General features: G+C 38.9%; 3 protein-coding genes across 3 annotated transcripts; 1 reads left to right on the top strand and 2 right to left on the bottom strand.

Moving 5' to 3' along the window:
- Positions 1-2682: 2682 nt before the first annotated feature.
- On the top strand, positions 2683-3178 carry LOC143880925 (egg cell-secreted protein 1.2-like). Its single transcript, XM_077383904.1, has one exon. It carries the CDS (start codon positions 2683-2685, stop codon positions 3109-3111), a length of 429 nt encoding a protein of 142 aa, XP_077240019.1. The 3' UTR covers positions 3112-3178.
- Positions 3179-7144: 3966 nt separating this feature from the next.
- LOC143881757 (two-component response regulator ORR21-like) lies at positions 7145-11874 on the bottom strand. Its single transcript, XM_077385016.1, has 5 exons — positions 11208-11874; positions 10394-10546; positions 9882-10283; positions 9633-9709; positions 7145-8628 (listed from the first exon to the last, which is right to left on the bottom strand). Exons 1-5 carry the CDS (start codon positions 11374-11376, stop codon positions 7522-7524), a joined length of 1908 nt encoding a protein of 635 aa, XP_077241131.1. The 5' UTR covers positions 11377-11874; the 3' UTR covers positions 7145-7521.
- A 3769-nt stretch (positions 11875-15643) lies between these two features.
- LOC143881756 (microtubule-associated protein 70-2-like) lies at positions 15644-24175 on the bottom strand. The gene is made up of 11 exons (XM_077385015.1): positions 23509-24175; positions 23297-23382; positions 22447-22512; positions 22197-22367; positions 21866-22036; positions 21590-21745; positions 21317-21463; positions 21153-21224; positions 20500-21039; positions 20219-20406; positions 15644-16063 (listed from the first exon to the last, which is right to left on the bottom strand). Exons 1-11 carry the CDS (start codon positions 23762-23764, stop codon positions 16024-16026), a joined length of 1893 nt encoding a protein of 630 aa, XP_077241130.1. The 5' UTR covers positions 23765-24175; the 3' UTR covers positions 15644-16023.
- Between the last annotated feature and the right edge of the window lie 1313 nt (positions 24176-25488).

The following is a 25488-nucleotide window of genomic DNA, read 5'->3' as shown; positions in this document are numbered from 1 at the left end:
CGATCCAAATACTACTCACAGTTTGTGGGACCCATTATAAAATCGGACCATAGCATAGGATGATCCAAACTGTCCATGTGACGGAACACAACGGAAATAGGTTGTGCCCCAAAAATCATTTCCATAGGATGATCTTAGCCCTCTGATCTATTGAGGTTTCCATAATATGCAGTTCCTCATTAGATCGAAGGGCTAAGATCATCCTATGGAAATGGTTTTGGGGGCACAACCTATTTACGTTGTGTACCATCACATGGACGGTTTGGATCATCCCATGATGTGCTCCGTACGCTACAAGGGCTTACACCATATAAAATCTCCCCATTATTGGGTCCAAACAAATTAAGAATTGCTTGTGAGCCCAACTAGTTGCTAAAAAGACTCAGATTTTACTCCGGATATTTTTACTCCATTAAAACGTACGCATCAAAAATGTCACCGCTTAAAAATGTTCATAAATATTGCAAAGTATAGCATCATCTACAAGAACAAAATATATCGAGGGACATAGACAATTGTAGTTCAATTGCAACAATTAACGTGTACACGCAGAGATGTTTTAAATTTATGATATGTAAATTGTATAAGGAAAGTGGACTTTGAGGCATCCCCGAACACTTTCCTTAATGCTCTGTTTGGTCTCGAAATTCGCCGGACGAATTTCTCAAAATCGAAGGAAAAATGGGAGAATTTCTCAGGAAAATTATTTTTCACCGTAATTATCATAACTTTTTACTTTTGCTTGTAGTTTTTTCCGTAATTGTCATATGTTATTACATTTTGTTTGTATTTTTTCGTAATTTTCAAACTTTATAACAATTTCTCTGTAATGTTTCATTTAAAACTTTATAACTTCTGCTATTTTACTTTTTTTTTGTAATGATTACTATTTTTGCTTTTGCTAGCAACCTTTGCCCCATGTGCGCATCTTTGCACCAAGGATGGCCACATGCCAAGAAGTGGCATAGGAGAAGTTTGCTAGTAAATTCCTATAAAAAAAGAAGAAAATGAAATGTTATCAACACTACTGTTTTTTTATGACGGCACTCTCACTTTAATAAAAGTACGGTATGGCCCACACCATAGGATGATCCAAACCGTCCATTAGATGGGACATAGCCTAAATAGGTTATGCTCCAAAAATCATTTCCATAGGATGATCCTATCCCTCCAATCTAAATGTTAGAGGGTTGATCCTGACCCTCTATAGATCGGAGGGTTAGAATCAACCTATGGAAATAATTTTGGGGCATAACCTATTTAGGCTATGGCCCATCTAATGGACGGTTTGGATAATCCTATGGTGCGGGCCATACTGTACTTTTGATAAAGTGAGGAGTGCCCTCATCAAAAACAGTAATGCTGATAACATTCTCCAAAAAAATCTTAAAAAATACGGTAAAAAAGCTCTTGCACATCTCCTACCCCCAACCAAACAACGTCGGGGAGATTTGCTCACAATCTCCCCGTTGACTGATTTCCTTTTGATTTCCCTTTGACTTCTTCTTCTCTAAATCCCCCCAACATCTACCAGCATCCAAACAGAGCATAAGACTTTATTCGCTCTCACTTGTTTTCACAAATTTGCTACGAGATTATGCGAATATCCTCTAGGATACAACCCAAGTCTCGGTGGAATCTACAAGTAGCAAATCTTGGAGAATTCCCAAATTAATTTCTAAAAGGAATAATTCAAATATATGGCAAATGCTTTCATAAGAGAGAGAATGTTAAAGAGAGCAAGAAAGTCAAATTCTGAGTTCGTTAGTTTTTTTTAATTTTAGGAGAGTACACCCTCTATTTATGGGAGTGAAAACATCTATTTGGAAAGGATACATACTTAAAGAATGGTTACACCATTTCAAGAATTGACACACCCACCCTTTCAAGGATGGACACCATTTCAAACTGATGCCGTTCCAAATTAATGCCTCCTTTGAAAAAGATGCCTTTTCAAAAATTCCAACAAGAGATCCCCATCAAGATCCAATATAAACCCCCTATATTCTTCCAACAACTCTTCAATTTGTTGATCTAAGAAAACCTATAAGATGGAATTAATAATAAGGTATCAACAATTACATTTTACCCGTTAACAAAGAAATTTAGAGGAGACAAACTATGATTTGAACTTTCACTGTAGTGAACCAAGATTTGAATTTACCAAATATAGATTTAACTACATTCCTCACTAATGAATGACAACAATTGAACACTCATTGGTATAGGATGTTATAATCTTTCAATATGGGGCCATGAATTGATGATGCTTTTTAGATATCCAACATTCAACAACTAAGACATGTGTAGTTGTAACATTATGCATTTTCACATGAATAGAGGAATGAGAAATGAGTTTCGGGGAAGAAAAAGGATCGAATATCTCATTTCCCAAAAATATGTAAGAGAAACGGATATGATGTAGCCATCCATTCAGCTACCGTCCGTTACAGTTAATCACAAAATCTTTCCAACTCCCTTAAACGCATGATAATTAAACCTCTATTATCATCACGTTCTATTATCAGTTAATCACAAAATCTTTCCAACTCCCTTAAACGCATGATAATTAAACCTCTATTATAATCACATTCTCATCTCTCCCTATATATTACCCTCCCTCCATACATCCCTTCTTCTCTCTCTCTCTCTCTCTCTCTCTCTCTCTCTCTCTCTCTCAAAATGGGTTTCCTAAAGCTATCTCTCATAGTGGTTCTTGCATGCATTCTGGCTCCAGCTATGGCGCGAAATCTGCCCTTAGAGTCGAGCCATGACCTTGAGGCTCGGCTCCAAGGCGAAGGAGGCTTCACACAGTGTTGGAACGCGCTCTTTGAGCTGAGATCTTGCTCCAATGAGATTGTTCTCTTCTTCTTAAATGGAGAGTCCTATCTTGGACTTGATTGCTGCCGGGCCATTCGCGTAATAACGCGCCAATGCTGGCCATCCATGTTGGCTTCGATCGGCTTCACGGCTCAAGAAGGAGACATACTCAGAGGCTATTGCGATGCAACGACGGCCCCACCTGATTGGACCGGGACCCCTCCACCGTCCTCGGCGCCTTTGGGTTCGGTTGGGGCTGGTGTGGTTGTTTCGGAGGAGCTAGTGGTTTAGACTTGAAATATCTGGATTTTGGGTGTTGGGATGGTTTTTATGTGGTGAGTGTGGTGCTAGATTTGTTATGACTCTTGTTTTTTTTTTTTTTTTGGTGTTTTCTTTGTCATTTTGGGTCTGGTCTTAGGCATAGTATCATTGTCTTTGGGTCTTTTTCTCTTTTCGTTTCTCTTCCTTATACTGTTTATGGAAAGAGATATCTATGAATTTGGATGATGAAGTAACAGTTCATATACAATCTCTCTCTCTCTCTCTCTCTCTCTCTCTCTCTCTCTCTCTCTCTGGGATGCTTACTAAATTTTCGAAAGCAAGCTGGTAATCACGCCCCCTAGTTTCATATTGTCACCTATCCTACCACTGGGCTGTTGATTACTGTTCGTTTTGATTTTGAGTTGAAAACTGAGTATTGGATTGAAAATTGAATTTAATTTTGAGTCTAATAATCAGTTTTTGGACCGCAAATCAATTCTCAAACACCAAAACCAACAGGGTCTAATGGGCGTGGAATCAGGTTGAGCATTGAGGACTACGAATATTGGCAGAGTAAAAAGAAGGAATTTTTTTGGAAGGGAAATGATCTCTATTCACCCACTTTTGTTTCCTAGGCCACCCCTTTGTAGGGTAAAGAACTAAAGATAGTAGTAATAAACCAATAACTAATAAATAGGCTGGCCATTGGAAGAAAAGAGGGTCAATATATCATTTCCCTTTCTGGAATTTAAGTACAAAAAAGGATAATTTGAAGAGAAAACGGTTTCTACACACTATTGTAGATAACTTATCTACACACTAGCTTAAAATACAGTGTAGGGCATATTGTTTGGGTGATCCAAACCATTCATTTGATTGGCCCTCACATAGATAGGGTGTCCACAAAAAATCAGCTCCATAAGATCATCCCAACCCTATGATTTGTGAAGGTAAAATGGACGTGTATAAACCTTCACAAATCAGTCCATTTTTTTGCCTCCACGGTTTGAAGGGTTAGGATGATCCTATGGAGCTGAATTTTTGTGGACACCCTATCTATGTGAGGGCCAATCAAATGAGTGGTTTGGATCACCCAAACAATGTGGGCCTCCACTGTATTTTATGGTAGTGTGTAGATAACTTATCTACACTTGTGTGTAGAAACCGTTTTCTCAATTTGAAATATGTTGGATGAAGAAAGGAGAGAGGTGAGGGAAATTCCCAATGCGGTCTAAATATCTCAAATCCTCACCTTTGCCTCTGGGAGGTTCTCAAATGATATCCAAATAATTCACTCTCCCTCTACAAGTGATGTGGCTCACCTGTCATTTCTCGAATCTCCCATCCTAATCCTCACCTACCCATTGTTGGGTCCAAGGTTTAAAATTTCAGTTTCGGTACCGGTTTCAAACTTTGAAATTTTGAAATTTCAAAATTTCAACCGAAATTTCGGTCGAAATCTGGTACAAAACCCGGAACTAATATTTTATTCAGTATTAAAATTCGGTCAAAATTTCAGTGAAATATTAAATTAATATTAAAAAAAACAGATTTTGGCAAATTTCGGCAGAAATAAAATGACAGTTTCGGTTTTTATGGATTTCGGTGTCGGTCTCCACCGAAATCCGAAATTTCGGATCTCGGTCGAAATTTAATACCATGGTTGGGTCAATGTCATCTTTCCCCTCTCAATATCATCCATATATTTTATTTGTTTCTATAGTTCAGGGAATAGACAATAAAAAAAAATGGTGTTTGTTGTTGAGGAAGTCTAAACTGAAGAGAGCCCTTGCAAAAAAAAGGTGAAAGGGCTCCCCCTTTGGCTGCACATCACCATCATGTTTGACTTTTCAGCCGCCTCTTTTTTGCAAGGGTTCCCTTCAGTCTAGAATTCCTCTTGTTAAAAACAGGATTTTCAAAAACAATTTGCTGGTCTCTGCCTTCATTGATCAAAGAAGTGATTCCGAGAATTCAACTAAGGTTTCATTGATAAAAGCCATTCATTACTCACTGCTTATGAACTAAAGGATAGTGAAACCACCCGCTGATTTGATAATGTCAGTCTTCACTTGATTAGCTGTAATTAGCTTTTTTGGGGGGTAATAGCCACTAAAATCAAAATAGATAAATCCAAAACCTAGTTGTTATTATCGAAACAACAGAGCGGTGATCATTTCACTGCAAATCAAAGGGTTCGGATTGTTGTATAGATGGATTCTTTATATATGGCCATTCCATTGTAGGGGACTAATAGACAAACGAACCCCTTAGAATCACCAGACTAGCACATTTTGATAACGACAGTACTCTATTTGTTTTACATTTTTCTGAAGGGATATTGATAGTATCTTGAGTATTGAAACAGCTTTGAAAAGCTAATTAAACTAGACACTGAAGATGTATTGGTCGGACAATGAGACTCTAGCCAGCTGCCCTTTGAAAAATTAATGCTGAAATAGGGATATTTTGGTCCACTCATAATTATCTTTAATACTTGGATCTGAAAAACAAAGAACTAAAGCTAAGAGTAACAACTCCTCCAGTTCGTCATGCTATTGTTCTTCAAAGATTAAAGAAAAGAACTGCTCCCAAAAACCCAATCGAAGAAGATATAAACATGTGGGATTTGCTATGCAAATTTGAGGAAAGCAAATGATTGTTAAAAACTTGTCACGACCGCGTGTAAACACGTTCCAGCATTATATATATAGAGCATGCATTTGCTGCGCTCGAGTGCAGCTAAGCTTAGCTGAGCTCGAGCACAGAAACAGGGTGGGATCACATTTTGGGCGGGATCCAAAGCATTCATTTGATGGGCCCTTTCATGGGTAGGGTGTCCACCAAAAATCAGCTCCATTAGATCACCTTAGGGTGTCCATTTGTGGGGCAAAAAACGGATAGATTTGTGGACAAACAGTATCTGTCCATTTTTTGCCCCACAAATGGACACCCGTGAGTTGCAAGGCCTACAGGTAAGGATTTCATGTTAGATCCTCAGCTAAAAGTCTCGAAACAAACACAACCTCACATATAAACAAAAGATGGACAAGCATTTATTTTCAAATCTCATGTACTTTCATATTTAAAAATTTCTAGGACAGTTGTATCAATAATGTACAATATTACAGATCAATGCTGACTATATCCAATCAAATGTGGTGGAGAACGTGGAATTTGTAGATCCCAAGTGACTGCAGCAAGGATACACATGTCTACGGGTGGATGCGTGTATGCTATCCATGGTTTTAAATTTCGGCCAAATTTCGGATTTTTCGAAATCCAAAATTTCTAGAAATTGATTTTTTTTTAAATAATGAATTATTTCAAAATTTCATAAATAATAAAATAATAATATCCTTTGTTTTACCAGATTTCAGCCAAAATTTCGGTTTCTGCCCTGAAATTTAAATCCATGATACTATCATAGCCTAACAGTAAGCTTGTTGTGTGGAAATATAACATTAGATTTACTTGAGTAATTAAAATTTACAACATATTACCTAATTATAAACATGCTATTATTGCTAGGGTCCATCGCAGAAGGCATTTCGCAAGCCACTAGTGAACGGAGACAACAGCTTTTATCTCCATTCACGAGGTGGTTGGTCTGACATGCGACAGACCAGCCGCCGCGAAATGCCTTCTGCGATGGACCCTAGCAAATCCCTATGTATAAATATGACAAAATATAACTCCACCTTTTTTCCAAGGTTTGCCATATTTGACACTCGGTAACTGTGTTGGATTCACTTGTACCCATACCCATGTAACATAGATAATATTCATATTAATCACTAAAAAAATGTGGATAGTTGTGTATACCTACATATAAACATGTATGTATGTGTGGTTATACAAATCCACATTGGATCCTACATTCTTGTGTCAAACTTCAAGTCAATGGGGATAAGCATATTGCATACACACATTACATACATAAGCTGCATGCTGAAAGTTGTCGTGATGGTGCCATGAATTTGAGGCAGGGACAACCAAATTCCATACACTCCAATCGAATATTGACTCTGTGACATGATCACAACTCAGCATTCCAAGGAATATGTAGCCCTGCCAAATTAAAATATTAAATATATAACATCATATTCATACATGCGACTTATATAGAAGCATCCCATAGGGAAACTTATCATACCCTCAAAAGGTACATAAGGAATGTCCAACAGTACAACCAACCCAGTGCACATTCACCTCGTAGCATTTTCAAAAGAAAACCTTCACTCAATCGTGTTAATCAACCACAACCTAAGAAGCAGACTTATTTATTAAACAACAAAATTCCACCACATATTTCATTGCTTGCAGGGGGGAAAACAGCACCTCTAAAGAATTCAAGTACGAACATACTACCAATTTGGAAACGAAAATAGTAACATTACCCATCCTGCTTTAAATAAGAGAAAGCTCAGAGGACATCATTACCTATTTGGAAAGAACACTCATGACATCACTAGGAGAAAAGTACTGTAGCACAGGCATTCCGACTTTAGCACCCTCCATAAAATCCAAATTGATCTCCTGCTTCACCCTGTCTCTGTCGGCATCCACGCATATCTTCCCATGACTCAGGTGACCCATGGGTGATTCCACATCATCAACTGCAAAACGGCTGGGAATGCAGGTTCCCTTGCCAACAAATCCAAGATTCCTCCCCTGTCCTTGATCACGCAACACAACATTCTTCGGGATATAAGAACTTGGAGTCTCACGCATGTTAGGCATGAATCCTTGCAATTGGCTACAAGGACTAATATTCATTGTTGAATTCTGCACCCGCCAACCTGAGTTGTTCTCCCCACGAAGCAAGTGGGATGACACTGATGTTGACATTTGGACCCCTGGGGTTGAATACCCATTAAGCACACCAACCTTCTTGAATTCCCCATCTGAATTTTGCCCTACTACCAAGGATACATTATTTGATTGTGGTGAAAGAAGGCTGTAATCTATAATGGGACTGCCATTAAAAGTGGTGTTTTGACTGATAGGAATGGCGTTGCTTTCTGACTGGAAACCATTTGATGGGTGAGAGGGGACTATTTGGCAAGAAGGCTGCACATTCAGCATGCTGTTGTTCTGAGAGCTTAGCCCTTCTATGTTGCCGACGGGGCCCACCGTACCAAGATGATTAGGTGGCCATGATGAGAAACCTGAAGAAATATCCTCAACAGATATGTTGGGCTGAGGATATTGTTCGGAAATGTTGGATTGGCACTTCATTAGAGGCTGACCAAATGCCACCCCACGTTCAACTGGAATGCACTTCGGTCCTTGTAGTGATGCTTGTAGAAGGACCTGTTGGTCCATTGCTGGCAACACTAGGCTGCTCATAGGTCGACCTAAGAACTCAGCGTGCAAGGCAGCCAATGTTTGTGGGGGGATTTGGCCGGAGGCAGACAGAGCTTGGATATCAAGTCTTCCTAGTGAACCCAGTTTCGCATTTGGTTCTACAGGACCACAGAAGGAATTAGGAATCCCACCCTGGTGTTGAGCTACTCCGCTTAATCTCTTCAAATACAGTCTAAACTTCTGCAATAGAAATCAGAATTAAAATGTGAGCACACACTGTTAATGCACACAAGATTTCTTGAGAAGACTAATAGAACATAGAACTTCACGAAGGGGGGATTTTAGAAACTTTAAGCAAGAAATTTGAACAAGTTCCCTGGTCCCCACTAAACCAAATGCATCTAATGTCCTTAATCTCCGACACCCATATAAGTTGAGAAAAAATAATAACATAAGGGTCGTCCACAAATGATTATTTTAAAAAATTATATAACTCCCTTAAGATCTTTAACTCCCCATAGCAACCGGACAGAATTAATAAATGTGAAGCCATCTTAATGCAAGTAAATTAATAGGAATTCACTAAAAGTAAAAACATTGCTACAGAATTGAAGAGTCAGAGAAAAAATACAAAAGAGCTTCAAAAATAATATCAGAGAGATAAAATGACAAAAGATTAGATAAAAGTTGAAAAAAGAAGGGAAAAATCTAAAAGGCCAAACTCGTAACTACTCATTTAACTTATGAAAAGTGCATCGAAACTGTAAAAATGCATAGGGGAATGATAGCATTTTTGAAAAAAGAGAAAGGAAAAGAAAGAATGTGATTTCAATTAGAAGAACTTAAATAGAAAGGTTCTTGCTTTTATTGGAGAGGAGAAGGATTGGATCTAAATGAGAAGAAGAGAGAAGTGGAAGCCTTTTAACAAATGAGTGATACGTACAGATCTCACTCACACACACATATATCAATGGCATGTAGAATTACATATAATCCTTTATTGATAACCAATGACATCTCTAACACTAATAATAGAGCAAGACAAAGAACACCACATAACAGACTTTAGTCTCACCAGCAATAACTTCAAATAAGAAGAGAATCACAAGCTACTAACTTCTACTTCCTAACAGGCAGGAATTCCCCCAATAGCTAACGTAACAATAACTGGCGTAATGAACTGAAGTAATTAACTGCCACCAAATTACTAGTAAAAGGAACACCTATAGAGGATGGAATCAAACCTGCAAATGGCTCGCGACATTTTCTCTACTTAGACCTGGAACATTCATCAATTCAAGAATTCTCTTGGGAACGGCTTCTGCATGCATGCCCAAAAATATATCAGTAATGAGCAAAAAAAAGTAGCATCCCCACTTACTTTAACATGTAATGAGAAACATAATAGCAATCCATAGTCAGTATTCTCCTAATCAGCCCAATAACAAATGCATAAGAAAACAAAGTAAGACTAAGGGATGCAAGATTCATACTGTCAATCCCAAGTTGGTTTACAGCACTAACAAACTGTTGATGGAGCTCTACTGACCACACTACACGTGGTTTCTTTGATGCCGAAGGGTCATCATTATCCAGTTCACCATCATCCTCATCTTCTGTCGCATCCCTCCTCTTTCTTTGAGATTTCCAACTGCCATCTGTCCCTTCATTAACAGAGGATGCATATTCAGCATCATCACCCACTCGTCTATGCCGCTCAGAATCTTCTACACTACCCGAATTTTCAGAGTCTTTATTTTCATTCTGTTTTTTCCTAATAACATGCTGCCATATATTTTTCAATTCTTCTATCCGTACAGGCTTAATTAAATAATCGCAAGCACCATGTTTGATTCCTCTCATAACAGCACTGGTTCTTCGATCTGCAGACATCACTGCACAACAAAATTTCGAGTCGGTTTATAAAACACAAGGTTTAATAAAAAAAATAAAAAAAATTTGGTTGGAGAACTAATAAAACTTAAGTAAAAAGAATATGACTCACTAATAACTGGTAGATCCATTTCTAGCCCAACAAGTTCAAGGAGTTTAAATCCATCCATGTCAGGCATATGAACATCACTTATCACCACATCAAAAGCACCTTTCCTCTCTCGAAGAAGAGACAAAGCCATTGTAGCTTGGCAGCAGGTTGTAACTGCAACCAATTAATAACTGTCATCAGTATACACATTTAGTAGGTGTTACATATCAAGAAAGCAATTGGATACAGAAATTCCTCAGGCAGATGATTTAAATGCCTAGTTAATCATATTTAAAATATTTGTTTAGTAAAACTAGAACAGCTATAAAAACTATCCCAGTCATAAACTGTTGATTTCCAAATTCTAATGTTCTCAAGTCCTTCATTAGAAAAATGGTTCTCTAACAGTTCAAATAAAGTCGCAATGAAGTAGAAGATCCCCCACTAAACATAATAAGCACTGAGTCAGAATAGAAATAATGAGCATGCCATCAAAATTAGAATCTCCAAATTCCCCCACACCAAGGTATGAGACTTCTCTAATAACAGAATAAGTAACTCCGCGAGGGAGAACCAATGCATATCCTTTAAACCAATTTAACCGAACATAAGCTCTACACAAGGAAATCTTGAATTACAAAAACCACAATGCGAATCTTCCAATTAGCATTAGAAATCTGTGAATAAAATCCCATGTCACTCACAAAGAAAAAGGGCACCATATCACTGAATCATACAGCATGAAAACTTATCAATATCCCTAAATTTCGATTACTCCACAAAAATCCTTCCAACTTATTAAAAAAGAAACACAAAACTGCAAAAATGAACTCACCATGATACAGGCAGTTACGAAGCATCTGCTCCAAAATCTTCAAACAGGTAGTATCATCGTCCACCACAAGAACTCTCATCCCTACAGGGAACTGATCTGGCACGCCGCCATCCCCCTTGCACGATCCATAACTGTTCGCCGTGCTCATGGGTGATATAATAGTAGCCATCACAAAAACCCTAAAAAAAACGAACAGTTCTTCAAAACCCTAAAAAACGAACCGGTTCTTCTTTAAAACCCTAAAATCTTCTTTCTCCTCATTCTAACTAAACGGAAACCATGAGAACTGAGAACACTCGCCATAGCAGGTCTTTCCTTCGGATTCCATAACTAGATCGCACGATTCGCATTAAAACTCTCACAATAGGTTCTAAGCAGATCTGAAATGTTAATCTACGAAAAAAAATCTCAACTTGTTACTTCAGAACTTTAAACCCTAAAATGTGCTACAGATTCGGATCAGGTGCTTTTTCTCCGTCAGATCTGCGGTGATTCTGAAGAATTTCTGTTAGATGTTCTCTGTTGATTTCAGCACCGATTAGAGGAAACTAGGGCTGACGCTAACGAAAAAGAAACGAAATGAAAGGGAAATGCGGGGAAATTGTTTGAGTTTCATATCCGCGGCATTTTTTATGCGCAGAGAGAGAGAGAGTCAAAAGGCTCGGCTAATTGTTTTATTCTATTTTATCGACGGGCTCGGCATGGCCACGAACATTGGTGATTGGGCTCGGCTTTATCTATGTTTTCAGTGGAAAATAAAGAGAGAAATTATATGGTGCCCGACCGTGAATTAGCGTCGAGGGGGGTAATTCAAAAGTAAAAGTACCACCCTTGATATTTGATCCAACAGCAGCCTCTTAAAAAGTGGGCTGTTGTTGGATCAAATATCAAGGGCAGTAGCTTTTTGACGCTACTTGACGGCCGGGCATCATATAAAAACTCAAATAAAGATACACCCTCTCAACTTTCTAACATTTTTAAATATAATCCTGACTTTTAAAAGTCACTAACTACATCCCATGAGATTTCAATTTGTGTGAGGTAGACCCCGTCAGTTGATGGTTCATCCACAGATCGAAGGATTAGGATGATCCAATTGAGCTGATTTTTTTGGCACACCCTATCTATGTTAAGACCCATCAAATGAGTGCTCTGGATCAACCAAACAATGTGAACTCACTACATTTTTTGTAGTGTTTGGATTCGGGTATGGGGTCTTCATTAGCATTGATAGTGTTTCAAAAGATGGATTCTACCTTATACAAATTGAAACGTTGGGGGTGTAGTTGGTTACTTTTAAAAGTCAGGGTTAGAGTTGAAAATGTCATAAAATTAGAGCTCTAGTTGTATTTTTCCCTTGTTTTTAAAATGATGCAATTTAGTAGCTCGCCGAACCATCTTAACACAGTCTGCCCTACAACAATGATCAGATGAGCGGTTTGGATGGAATCAAAGGTGGGACCCAATAATATATAGCAGATGCGCCACATAGCATATAACAATGAAGTTGTGCCCGATTGAGGCGTTCATTATGCAATTCCAACCATTTCTTAGAATAAAATGACCAATGGTTCCTCTTATAATATTTTGTTTGTACACGAGCGTGTGTGGTTCAACATGCAACCAATCATTTTGGCTTTTCCTCCTACGGTTTTGTGTGCGTGTGTATATACTGTCTAATGGTTGAACAAGCTACCAATCTGTTTGGCTTTTGTGTGTGTGTGTGTGTGTTTTAGGAAGCGACAATATCATTTGCGCCATGCCTCCAAAAAGATTTGTGATTCATCCAACGTGCATGTGACATGTAAGTGTGCTGATAGAGATTGTAGGTCTAATCCATGCAAGAGAGGTCACGATCTACAAAAATTAACGGTTAGATATTTCCAAATTCACCAAAAGGCTATTCGGATGAAAGGAAAAAAATTGCAAAATAAAAAATTCCACAATAAAATCCTAGTCTAGTTGGCCAGTTTGGAATTTTGGATGTAGGGGGAAAAAAAAATCCCAGCATAAGTTTTCCATGAAAAATTAGAATTCCAGCTTTTGACTAACTCATTTTTTATGGAATTTATTTCCATTAACCAAAACTTCTCCTATTTTAAAGAAGAGTTTTTATATGATGGCCGGCTGGGTAATTTACAAGGGCTCTGTGGCAAACTGCCTAACCCTTGTTTTGGTGTTTTGACCAGATCAAAAATCAAGGGTTACACCTGGACCTTGCTATTTTAAAATCAAGGGCATCAGATAAATTATCTTTTAAGAAAATTCATTCATGCTAGATCAAATGCATTTGTCATGGTCTTTTACAAAATATGCTCCGTATGGTCTTCTACAAATTTCAAAATCTGAGATGGTCTTTTTACAAATGCCTGTGGTGTTTTTTTTTAGCAAAAACCTCTTGAAAAAGAAAGGGGAGTGTGGTTATCAAAGCAAGCAGAGTACGATCACGGGACCCACCATGAGCGTTGTCGCACATGGGAGGGACAGAGGGAAAAGGGGAGCCAAACGCTCTCCGTACATAGGCCCTCACCTTTTTCACCGTTTTGGTGCCACATTGTTCCCTCAATTTCTCCTTTTCTGCACGAGATAAGCTCGTCTTTAGTGCCATCGTCATCGAGAATTTGTTGCTCCAGCCTCCAGGCATTATTGTAATTGTAACACCACCACCTTTCCTTCGACACGTGTAATTTGCTGTCACGGTTAGACTTCCAAGTGTCGCGTCTAGCTGTTTAGCATTTAAGAGGGTAGGCTCCGGGACTCAGCCGCCAAGCCGCTGGCTAAACCTTCTTTGGCTGCCTTTATCTGAGATTTTATAGGCTGTGTGCGCGTCGTAGACTCGTATTCCTGCATTTTCAGAAAGTACTGTAGGGCCCATTGCATAGGATGATCCAAACCGTTCATTTGGGAGGCCGCTAAATAGGCTGTACCTAGGTTAATTTTTTTCATATGCGCGTGAAGGGCAGTATTTTTTCGAGATGTAATGTAGGCCCACTTTATAAGATAATCCGGCGTACAAGCACGTAAAGGTTGTACAATGAAAGTACCACCCTTGATATTTGATCCAACAGCTGCAGCAGCTTCTCAAAAAGTGAGAAGCTGTTGGATCAAATATAAAGGGCGGGGTACCTCATATAAAATAATAAAAATCTCTCCAAACTATTCATTTGTTTTAGTCTGATGTGGTAACCCAAAAATCATTTCCACAGGATGATCCTCACTCTGATCATTGCTACACTGAGTTCTATTGATATTTTTCCTTCTTTGAATGTAGGGCCTTTTGGAAAAACATGTCATTTGACATGGGTTTTCTGCACCTACAAATCAAGTGTTAATTTGGACTTTCCCTCATCGATTGTTTCGATCTTTGGATTGAAGAACAACTTTCCTGCAACTGTTGTTTAGAACACTCAATACCCATCCCGCTTCTCGCTGCATTTGATATTGAATGCTATATTTTCCCACTCAGGAATTTCCACTCTGTTCAAAGGATTTTTGAAATGGATGCATTTATAGGCTAGCTACCATAAATTGTTAAAACGGAGGGATAACACACACACACATGCATGGAACAAAACTTGGCGTCAGAACAGTACCCATCAAATCCTTTTGGGAAATATCAAATCCATGGCTACCTTTTATTTTCAAAAGGATTTGATATTTCCACACCCCATGCTATTACACTATCAGCAAGGGGTCTGGAGGAACTTCCTCTAAACGGATTTGAAGAGAGAGCGAGATAGAGAGATTCCTCTTGGGGTTTCTTTCGTCGTTTTTTTTCCAAATGGGTTGTTTTTGTGTATGGTCTTAAAGAAAAGGGGCTTGTGGGTTTAATCCCGTTTTAATCTTTGTATTTTGTTTCATGTTCTTGCACGTGGACATAGGCATCTCGGCATGTGTTCATCTTCTATTTCTTTGTGCCATGCATATATTCAAAATTAACCATACGTTCCCTTTTCCCTTCCCAATCCTAACAACATAACATAAGAACTCTAGATAAGTTTTAACTTCCTACAAATTATCTAGTAGTTAATATTCTATTCTATCTCAAGCAAAAGATGAAACAAAATATCTAAACACTCTACCCAACAGAGAGAGAACCGACTCAAACATTACATCACTCTCAAAGTTTCTAAAGATAGACTCTGGTGGCTTGTGTAGGACCCACAACTTTAGTCACCGATTGAATTAATTCCAACAACTTTGGACGGGGTGGCCCGGGAAGAAAAGGAGGCGGATATATTACTTACCCAGATAACTTCCCGAACTCCAAACAAAACAAACAAGTGGGCCGCCACCTATAATATCAAGTCAGCCAAAAACACAACCACCTGGCTCACATTTAATTGCAATGGCCAAAATGACAGTGCTCTATATATGGAAACGGTCTAAACACAATCTCCACATCAATAAAATCACACCAGTCAAAGACTCGGATAAAAACACAATGAAAGCACTGATCTCTGATTACAAGAATATTCACAACATTTAAGCAACCATCATCACACTGCTGCGTATTACAAATTAACAACAAAAAAGAAGAAAAAAAAAAGAACCCAACTACACCCTATACAATCAAGCAAGCCACTGTTTCTCAAACAAAAACCTGCCAAAAAAGGTTAGCCAACTTTCCATATTCTTTCTGCTACTTTAATACAACAACAGTCAAAGTCAGAAGCAGACCAACTTCTTCCTCCGAAAACTCAACGATGATCGCAGGTCTGTCAGCCTGCCGGGTTAAAATAAATGAAGAGAAAAGAAACAAAGAAATGAAAGCCTATGAAAATATTCCTTACTGGCTTTCGACCCGATCATCCTGTCATTGGAGGTTGCGTATCAGCCCGCTTCGTGGTGCATTCCTGCAAATATGAGAATCCCTGCTAAAGTTTATTTCCACCAGCAAGAAATCCAATATTATCTAAATTAGAGAAGAGATTTGATCCACTATTTACGGTCAGATCACTCAATCATGATAGCACAATTTATTCTAATTACAACTGATGGATTAGCCAAATTCAACATGTTACATTGGCTGTACTTCTCTACAGCACCCACATGACCGCACGTATAACGCTTGGGACTTGGTGCAAACCCGGGGTTAGCAAATTGTTCTAGAGAAGCTTACACGCTTGCTCCAAGTTAAAGTAGCACAAACAAGTCCTAATTTCAGATTAGGCAAGAAGATCGACAAAATTGTATTAGGGTGTTTGCCTTAAGTTAGTCTTTGAAATAAATCATCAATATATATAACTAATTTCAAGCATCATTGGTAATAATAATCCACACCAAAATGGGAACTGTATAAATATGAGCAGCAATGAGCGGCAACAAATAATGGGTCAGGTTACAATCTGAAATTAGAGAAAATGAGAACTCTAGGGCCCAAAATAACCACCGGTCTAACGTCATAGCAGGGGCCAGGGGCATGCATAGGGTCCGTGGATGTTATTAAACACCATCCTGGAGATCCGGGACTACTGTAGGAGCCTTCAGCCCAAGTTCTATCACAGGTTGCAATCAGCAAATGAGGCAGATAAGCTCGCCAAAGAAGGAGTGGGGAAACTGAGCATGGACGTGCAGGTCACTAACCTAGGGGATTAATTTTCTTCGTATATGGGGATCTGCAAGTATTTAAAGGGTAGTAAAAGGTGTTGGGAGATACCTTGTCTCCCATGCCATCTCTTCATGCAACTATGTAACGGGTTAATGAAATGATACTGAAAAAAAGAAAACGCACCGGTCTAGTGATAGCAGTCTTAAGGTTAAACTATGTGCAAAGGTGATAAGGCCAAAAGGGTATCGGGAAACCAAATCAGGGTAAATAGGCCTGGAAATCGAAAGAATCAGATCTCACACGGAAAGTAAGCACATCACCCCGAATCTTGTATACCGAAGGTCCCAGAAGGGTGGTGGAGAAGCCGGGAAGCTCGAACATTCCAAGAGGCTACAACCGCCACCAATCGTACAGCCCAAAGGGGGGAACTTATGACAGAGATAGACTCATGCAAACACCTGGATGGCAAGGCAAAACGTGAAATAGGTGCAGAAAACACAAGGGAAAAGAGATAAAAGAGGAGGTTGGGAATGTAACCAGAAAGGTTATGGTCACTAGAAGGAAAATATATTGAGGACAAGTCACGAGGTGACAAGGAAAAGACAGAAGGATGGGACTGTTATGACGAACAGTCCTATGGACCGTGGGATCAATATAGGAAAAAGAGGTCAGCACAAGGGGGTAAGAAGTAGAGGAGGAAATATCATTCAAAAAAAAAGAAAAAAGAAAGAGGAAATAGGAGAAATGGTAGGGGGAATGATAACTTACACCAAGGAGGAGAAATTTCTCTCCTTTTTGCATCAAAGGGGGTGGAGAAACTCCACTTGTGGATGCTCCTTGAGAGCTGCACGAAAATGCTTCAAAAATTAGGGTTTCTCTCCTCCTTAGGTCTCCTTCTATAATGTTTTAAGTTATGGGCTGGTGGACCCTTCCTACTAGCCAATAGGATACAACATAAGAGAGTGGGTCTACTCTACTGATACAACATAAGATAAGTTATCGGTGAATGACTTAAATACTCCTAATTAATGGACTAAAGAATAAACACACTTAACGGTAATAAGGTCAAGGTATGAGATGATTTGGTGTGGGCCCTAGGTGTCCTAGGTGTTGTGGACAACCCCTACATCTAGGCTCCAAAAAATAGCGACAACTAAAATAGAAATTATGAAAAACAAAATCTATTCTAGATAACCACGATGAAAACTAATCAAAATAGAAAGTCACTAAAAGTAGCCGGTGGCCAAAGATGAATCACATCAGGATTGTTCACATGTTGAGCCATCAAGTGATGAGCCATATCCTAAGCATTACATCAATAAGATAATTTTATCCATCTAATCAGTGGCATGAGATCCAACCAGTGGCCCCCAAATTACAAGATTAAGAGAAACCATCCACATTCAACATGCAAAGATTGCAGTGGCCTACAAACCATCCACATTCAACATGCAAAGATTGCAGTGGCCTACAAACCATCCACATTCAACTTGCAAAGATTTTAGCACTCAGATGGTGGCTCATCAGATTGACAGGTGTGATCAGTGATCACCATACACATTTGCAACAAGCCACAGTGCTTTGTGAGTTTCACAAGTCATGGTGCCATTTCCCAGTTCTTAAGATCAAGTAGTCACAGTAGTTATCTAATCATTATGAAAAAACAAAAAAATTGGACTAAACATAAAGGCGCCCTCCTCCACGAGGATAGTGTCAGTGGGATTAGCAACCCTAAAGATTGACCAACCAAACTCTAAGCCTATCCGAGGACAAAATAAACCCTGTAGTTCTATCCTCATGGAGAAAGCCTCAAAAAGAGAGCCGCTCCCTCTGTCAGAACTAAGAATAAAAACTATAGGCTCGGAAGCAAGTAGAGAATATCTACACCAGAGAAAATAGGATAAAAGCAGTGAATTTACAATTAAGAGCTCCTATTAGTTACTTCGCCAGCAAGTGATCCGACCAGCAGGACCTAACATGTCTTGGCAATCTGCATGGGACCCACCATGTGCAGCTAAGATTCAGTTTCTTCATATGGTTGTTAACTCAAAATCGAGTCACACGAGACCCCAAAAAAAAATCATTTCAGTCTCTGTCTCTAGCCCTTTCTGCCGAGTGCAGAATGAATCAGTAAGTCAAATCTTTGCTGCAATGTCCATTTCCCAACGAAGCAAGGCAAACTGCTCTATCAAAATGACCACTACCAAGTGCAGGACCAGAAGAAATAACCTCACGTTACTTTATCGGAGACCCATGAAAAGGGACAACATCGAGGATTATGGCTCATAACCTTCACCTACACTATATGGCGTTGAAGTGTTAATTCTATTTGTTCATGTTTCTAAAACCTATGAATATCAGCTTCAACCTTTTAAGTGTTAATATTAGATGGAGCAACAAAACTAGATGGCCAAAAGTTAGCTACTTTTTTGGAGAACCTAAGGGTATAGCATTTCCTCAAGTCATTTTTCCTTTGAGAAGAGCCAGGTTTTCCAAAGATGCGTTAGGGTTTGTGTTAATAGGTACCGATTTTTGTTGGATGATATGCACTTTGACTTATCACTTACTCTAAAACTAGATGGCCAAAAGTCAGCTACTTTTTTGGAGAACCTAAGGGTATAGCATTTCCTTGAGTCATTTTTCCTTTGAGAAGAGCCAGGTTTTCAATAGATGGCTTAGGGTTTGTGTTAATAGGTACAGATTTTTGTTGATGGTATGCACTTTGATTTATCACTTACTCTAAGCTATAGTATGCCAATAAAATTTTCAAGACAATCATATAGTAGTTGTAAGAATATAATTGAAGAAATCAGTAGGAATGCAACTGATTGACTATAGTCCATTGGATTTTGGCATCAACAATCACATCTAACTTGTATCTTCAATAGAAACTTACATTATAATACCAACTTCTTCGATTAAGAACCATACAACTACGGCTAAAGCAACATATTTGAAGCCAAAATTAACATTGTTAATAGACCTTGAGATTAAAGGAGCACCCTTTACTAGCGCATATGACTTGGCTGCACTTCATTCAACAAAGCCTCAAAGGTATGGCATTGGACTTAAGGCCGATAATAAGGCGAGTGATCTAACCATTTTGAGTATTAAGGCGTGATAGAGGCCCGTAATTATAGTATTGAATAAACTAGAAGATTAAAACAGCCATGCAAATGACATAGAATAAATTTTAAATTCTAGGACAAAATACAGAATGAACTCAACTCAACTCAACTAAGCCTTTGTCCCAACTCCCAAACTAGTTGGGGTTGGCTAATGAACCATTAGAAAATTTTCATGAAGAAGGTAGAATGAAATCAATAATAAATTATTATAACCTACAAACTATGAAACAGAAGTAATAGTCATAGAAATCTTAATATAGTAAATCAAAAAAAGGAATCCACTCGGCTTTAATGTAATTCTCTACGAACACCAAAAAAGATTTTGGACATACCTTCCAGGAAGCAGTTGAGAACTATTTACAGAACCCTTGGAACTACCAATCCTTTTAGCCCTACTTTCATGCTCTTTCCCCACACGCATGGCGGCTACCTCCTTCTCCATGGCGGCTACTTCCCTTCTCATTTTCTTGGCCTCGACCTCCATTGCTTTGGTCAGTGTGTCTACCTTCTTAGCTAACATCTGACCACAATAAGTTGCAACCAGAAATTAGTTCATAACTTGAAAGAAATAGCACTATGTGAGAGAAAAAACAAAAGAAAAAAACATGTAAACCTCAATTGCATCATCCTTGTCTTTAAGACTTTGATCTTTTTCATGACCAGCTTTCCTCAAAGCTATGACCTCTTTCTGCAGCATGTCATACAACAATCCCGAGACACAATCATCTAAATCAACATTAGAGAATTCATTGGGTTTTTCATCTGGGTTTTCCTTCCAAGTACTATGCGCCTCGCTGTCTCTAGCACCATCAGAAGATTTGTTAAGCAAAAGGTTTGGTCCCATCCCATTTGAGAGGGCCTTACCCCGATCTAATGACCTAGTGCCACCGTCAAATGACCTTGATGTCCCTTTTGCATGCTTCAGTACCATGCTGGTGCTACTAGTAAGTGAAGATCTATTCTGTGATGGTGGTGTTCTCTTAGGTAAAAAGCCATTGGAAGTCAGCTTGGAGATATTATCAGCTCCTCCCAGGGACTGTCGACGTGAAGGACCATTGCTTACACTTCTCCCCTCTGAGTTAGTGCGACTATTACCATTGGCGGATGCTCTCAGTCCCTCTTCTAGTACTTTGAGCCGCAGTTGATATTTTTCCTAAGAAAACAAAAGGAAAATATAGTTTATATTTAAAATAAAAAACATGAGAACAACAAATAAACAATTGCAAGCACCTCTAGATATCTAAGGCTACAAAATAAAATTATCACCTTCAATTGTGCTTCAGATTTTGCAGTGCGCTCTGCTATAGCAAGTTTTTCTCGTAATTGCTGCATTTCGCCCTGTACCAACAGTTTAGAGTAATAAGTACCATCGATATAAAATGAAAAAAAGATGGACATCATGAGAGAAGTTGGAAGTTTAAAAGGGATACCTGCAAGAACCGACGATCTTCAAGCCATTGTCTTACAGGCATAACTTTCTCATTAGCATCTTTCCATTCATTTGCTACAACAACAGCAACTCTATTTGCTGTGACCTTCGCCCGGGCCAGTTCCCTGTCAAGTGTTTTCCTCTCCTCCTAAGGAATACAAAAAAATCATTTCTGTTTATGAGTGCATTGTGAATAATCCAAAATGAGAAAAGATGTAAGAAGTTTACACAAATTCCACAGCTAGAACATTCATAAAGGGAATACGAATATTACATTCATCTCCTGAAATTTCCGTTGGTAATCCCTCACAGCATTTGCTGCTGCACCACCAGCAAGAACAGCTTCTTCTAGCTCTCTTACAGTTTGGCTGAGTTTTTCAACCTCTGCAACCTTTTGGCGATGCATTTTGTCCAAGATCTTGTTTTCTTCCTAATGTATTCAGGCAAAGGCATACAAAAACCATGCTGATCATAACTTCAATAATAGAACGGCCCAGTTACACATTTCCAAGATATGAAAGAAGAATGAAATCATATGATCCTGCAGTACCTGGCAGATTTCGATCTGCTTCATTAATTCTTGGTTCTTATTTTGTAATTCATCCACCAATGAGGCCTTCGCCAATGCAATCTGAACAGTCCTTTCCGCTTCAAGTAAAGCTGCTTCCTTTGATTTGGTAACACGATCCAATGCCTTGTTGTCATCCTGCAGCTTTACAATCTGCATAGACCAGGGGCAGTTATCAAATGTGTTACAGAGTAGAACATTTTTTCTCTTTTTTTTAAAAAAAAGGTAGAACATCTTTTCTGTCTTTTTGTATGATGATTATCATTTATTCATGATGGGATCACAGCATTTGTTAGAGCAAAGAACGCAATACCTCATGGCGAGCGAGCTTGAGCTCTGCCTCCAGCGGTGCAAGAATGGCTTCAATGGGGGGCATGTCATCGTCCTTTTGAGCCGCATGAACCCTTCGGAGGGTTGCTTCTGCTGCGAACTGAGCAGCCATGGATGCTTTCTTCTCATCATTTATTTTCTTAATCTCAAGATTCTGCACAAGTTCTCTTCGAATCAACCAAAGGCCACAAGCCACCATGTAAGTGTCAATAAAAGAAGTTTTTGTGTGGTACCTTGTTTTCCAGATTAGATTCAGTTAATTTGAGCTTCTCCTCTACCTTTGTCAATATTTCAGTAAGCTGAAAAAAAAAAAAAAAAAAACACCAAATAGAAGGGGAAAATCACTATGCACTCTAACATGCCAAAATAGCCCCACAAATAAAAAGACAAAAAAGAAACTGCTGCAAGCAGTGATAAGTGATAACCATATTCAAATTTTGAAAGTACCCAACTAACAGAAAATGAGAAAGGTTCATACTTTAACTGCCTGGATGGAGACCATGAAAACATCTATAAGTACAGTCCAAAATCACCGAAGGAAAAAATGAAAATAAAAAGCTGATGAAAGCAGAGATATCCTTAAATCATCAGCATGGAGGTGAATCGAGAATCGTTAAATGCTTCAACAATCATAAGTATCATTAAATCATCCAGAAGTGTAGCACATAAGCAAATGATCCTGAAAAACCTTCTGAAATATAACTAAAAAATAGCATACAAGAAAATGCCTAAACATAGAAATTCAATTCAAATGGATAAATTCCAGTCTCTTTAGTGGTCTGATGGAAAGCATGAATCCCAGAAATATGATCAACATAAGACAGCCTTTACATGTATTGGACAATATAAGATGGCCTTTTTGGTTGAAACTAAAAAAATAACATGCAAAAAATGCATAAAAAAGAAATTCAAATGGGTAAAATCCAGACTCTGAAGTCCCATTGGACAATCTAACATAGACTTTGCCGTTAAAAATGAAAAATCGGTACAAAATTAGAAAACTAAGATGTATTAAGAAACAATGTATTAATTTATATAAACGTATAAAAAAAACAGAAATGCAGCAAAAATTAAAAGAAAAACCTCTTCCACAGCCTTTTCTCTCAGGCGTTCTGATAATCTCAACGCCTTAATCTCTGCCTGTGCATCTCCTAATTCCCGATCTTTATCTGCAAAACAGAGAGAGAAAAAAAAAAAAAAACAAGCATTTCAATTGAAACACAAATCTAAGGACCAAATCACCACAAAAAACTCAAAATCATCGAAAAAACAACCAGATCAAATCACATTCCTACCTCTGACTTCATTCTCCAACCGATTGAGCTCTACTTTGACCGGATCCGATCCGTGCAACAGATTAATAAACTCATCCGCCTCCAAACTAGGCCGTATCGAAGTCCTTCGCCTCAAAACCTTCCCTTCCTTGAACGATCCAGAGACCGTCAATGGAGGCGTCGGAGCAAGATCTCCGGTCGCCGGACGGCCATTGCTTCCGGAGCCACTGCAACTCACCTCCGTGTACCCCTCGCCGTCGCCGGAAAGATCGGCCATGACGGATCTGACTCTCTCACATCCGAAACGGATGAGAACCTTCTAGAAATTAGGGTTTGTAGGAGGACAGAACTTTTTTCTAGGGTTTCAGATTCTTAGATACAAAAGAGCGCTTTTTCTTTTCTTTCTTATCGCGAAGTTTTTTCTCTCTCTCTCTCTCTCTCTCTCTCTCTCTCTTCTACCAGAGCGTCTGAGAGAAAGAAAAATGCCTATTTGTTGTCTCTCTCTCTCTCTCTCTAGAGAGAGGATAAAAATAAAAGAATAAAAATACCTGGAAGCACAGAAGCTTTACCTGAGAGCTGATTAGGGAGTATGGGTTTCTGTAACTCTGTAAGTAGCCTTTACTTTTGTTAGAGCTGCTAACCTGCGCGCGGTGCGTAGTTTACAGCCCCAACGATTTTAAACATCGGGCGGCGTCTGTCATACGCATGGGCGCGCATTATAAGGGGCTTCGGGTAAACTTTCCTTCTCCCGCTGTTTGGACCGGGACATGACCCGAATACTCGGAGGCTGTTCGAACCGGGACGGATGCATGTAAAATTACGGAGATGCCCATATTTTACTAGTGCTGTTCGTATGGCTTTTGGGGGTGGGGCCCCACTCTTGCTCCACGGTCATGATTGCCACGTGTACGTTGGCTTGTGAAAAAATACATGTGCACATGAAAAGTATAGCGTGGGCCCATGAAAAAAGGATAAATTGAACCCACCCCATTCAATTTTTATTTAGAGTGATAATTCAATCTATGATGTTATCACTCTAAATTAACCATAATTAAGAAGAAGAAAATTTCATTCGTAATTGTTTTTATTGCCATCCAAACAGGGACAAAAAGAAATTTAGTGTAGCGTTAATCAATTTATGCATGCTGTGTCTGTTGTTCTGAACGTGTCATGTCAACATTGTGTTACGTGATTTACAGCTTAAATTCGAACCCGATTCGTTAAGTGGTAAGATTCATTTGCTAGCTAATGCGTTTTTCCTCGGATTCGTAAGTTCTGTACTTCTATTCCTCACAACCTGTTATTCTTTGGAAAAATTATCTTGTAAAAAAGTTTCCATGGAAAATGAGTTTTTTAACATTTTGGGGCTGCATATTATAGAGACCTCAACAGATGGGAGGGTTAGGATCATCCCATCGAGATTCCATTTCTGTTGTGTGGCCCATCAAATGAATGGTTTGGATTGTCATAAGAAGTGGGCCCCACTGTTCTTTTTGAAAAATACTTGAGTTCAATGCACACATCATATGAAATCTGACAAAAAATATTCTCTCTAAACTTATTTTGTACAAACTGTGAACAGGGAGGCAAAACAATTTATGAATCATATTGGAATAATTTGGCCGTTGATTTTGTAGGAAATATAAGGAGATTTTTGGTCTATAGTAAATCCGTTAAAGGGCCCAGAAAATGAACGGTTTAGATCACTACAGTGGCGGCCCCCCCACGTATGCAGATCTTGGTTTATACGATATATCAAGAGAATTTTCCAAGGCAAGAGATGAGAGGAAAAACAGGAAAGATGTGGGTGGGAGAGTGTTAGGGGAACGTTGCTCTCCCTTGAAGAATCTGCCTGCTTGGCAGCAAACATAGCACATGCATTCACGCGTGCTTTTGATTTTTGGCAGACTTTCTTTCCAATCTAAGCGTCTCCATGGTAGACCCTTTTTTTATACGAAAAGGAAGGTGATAAATTCGCCCCCCTCTCTTCCCCGGGCTACC

Source organism: Tasmannia lanceolata, unplaced genomic scaffold (genome assembly GCF_043159265.1).
Source record: "Tasmannia lanceolata isolate RefF3 unplaced genomic scaffold, GAP_Taslan_0.1 ptg000007l, whole genome shotgun sequence".
NCBI lineage: Eukaryota > Viridiplantae > Streptophyta > Magnoliopsida > Canellales > Winteraceae > Tasmannia > Tasmannia lanceolata.
The sequence above is the reverse complement of the archived record's forward strand: the minus strand, read 5'-3'. Positions and strand labels throughout refer to the sequence as shown.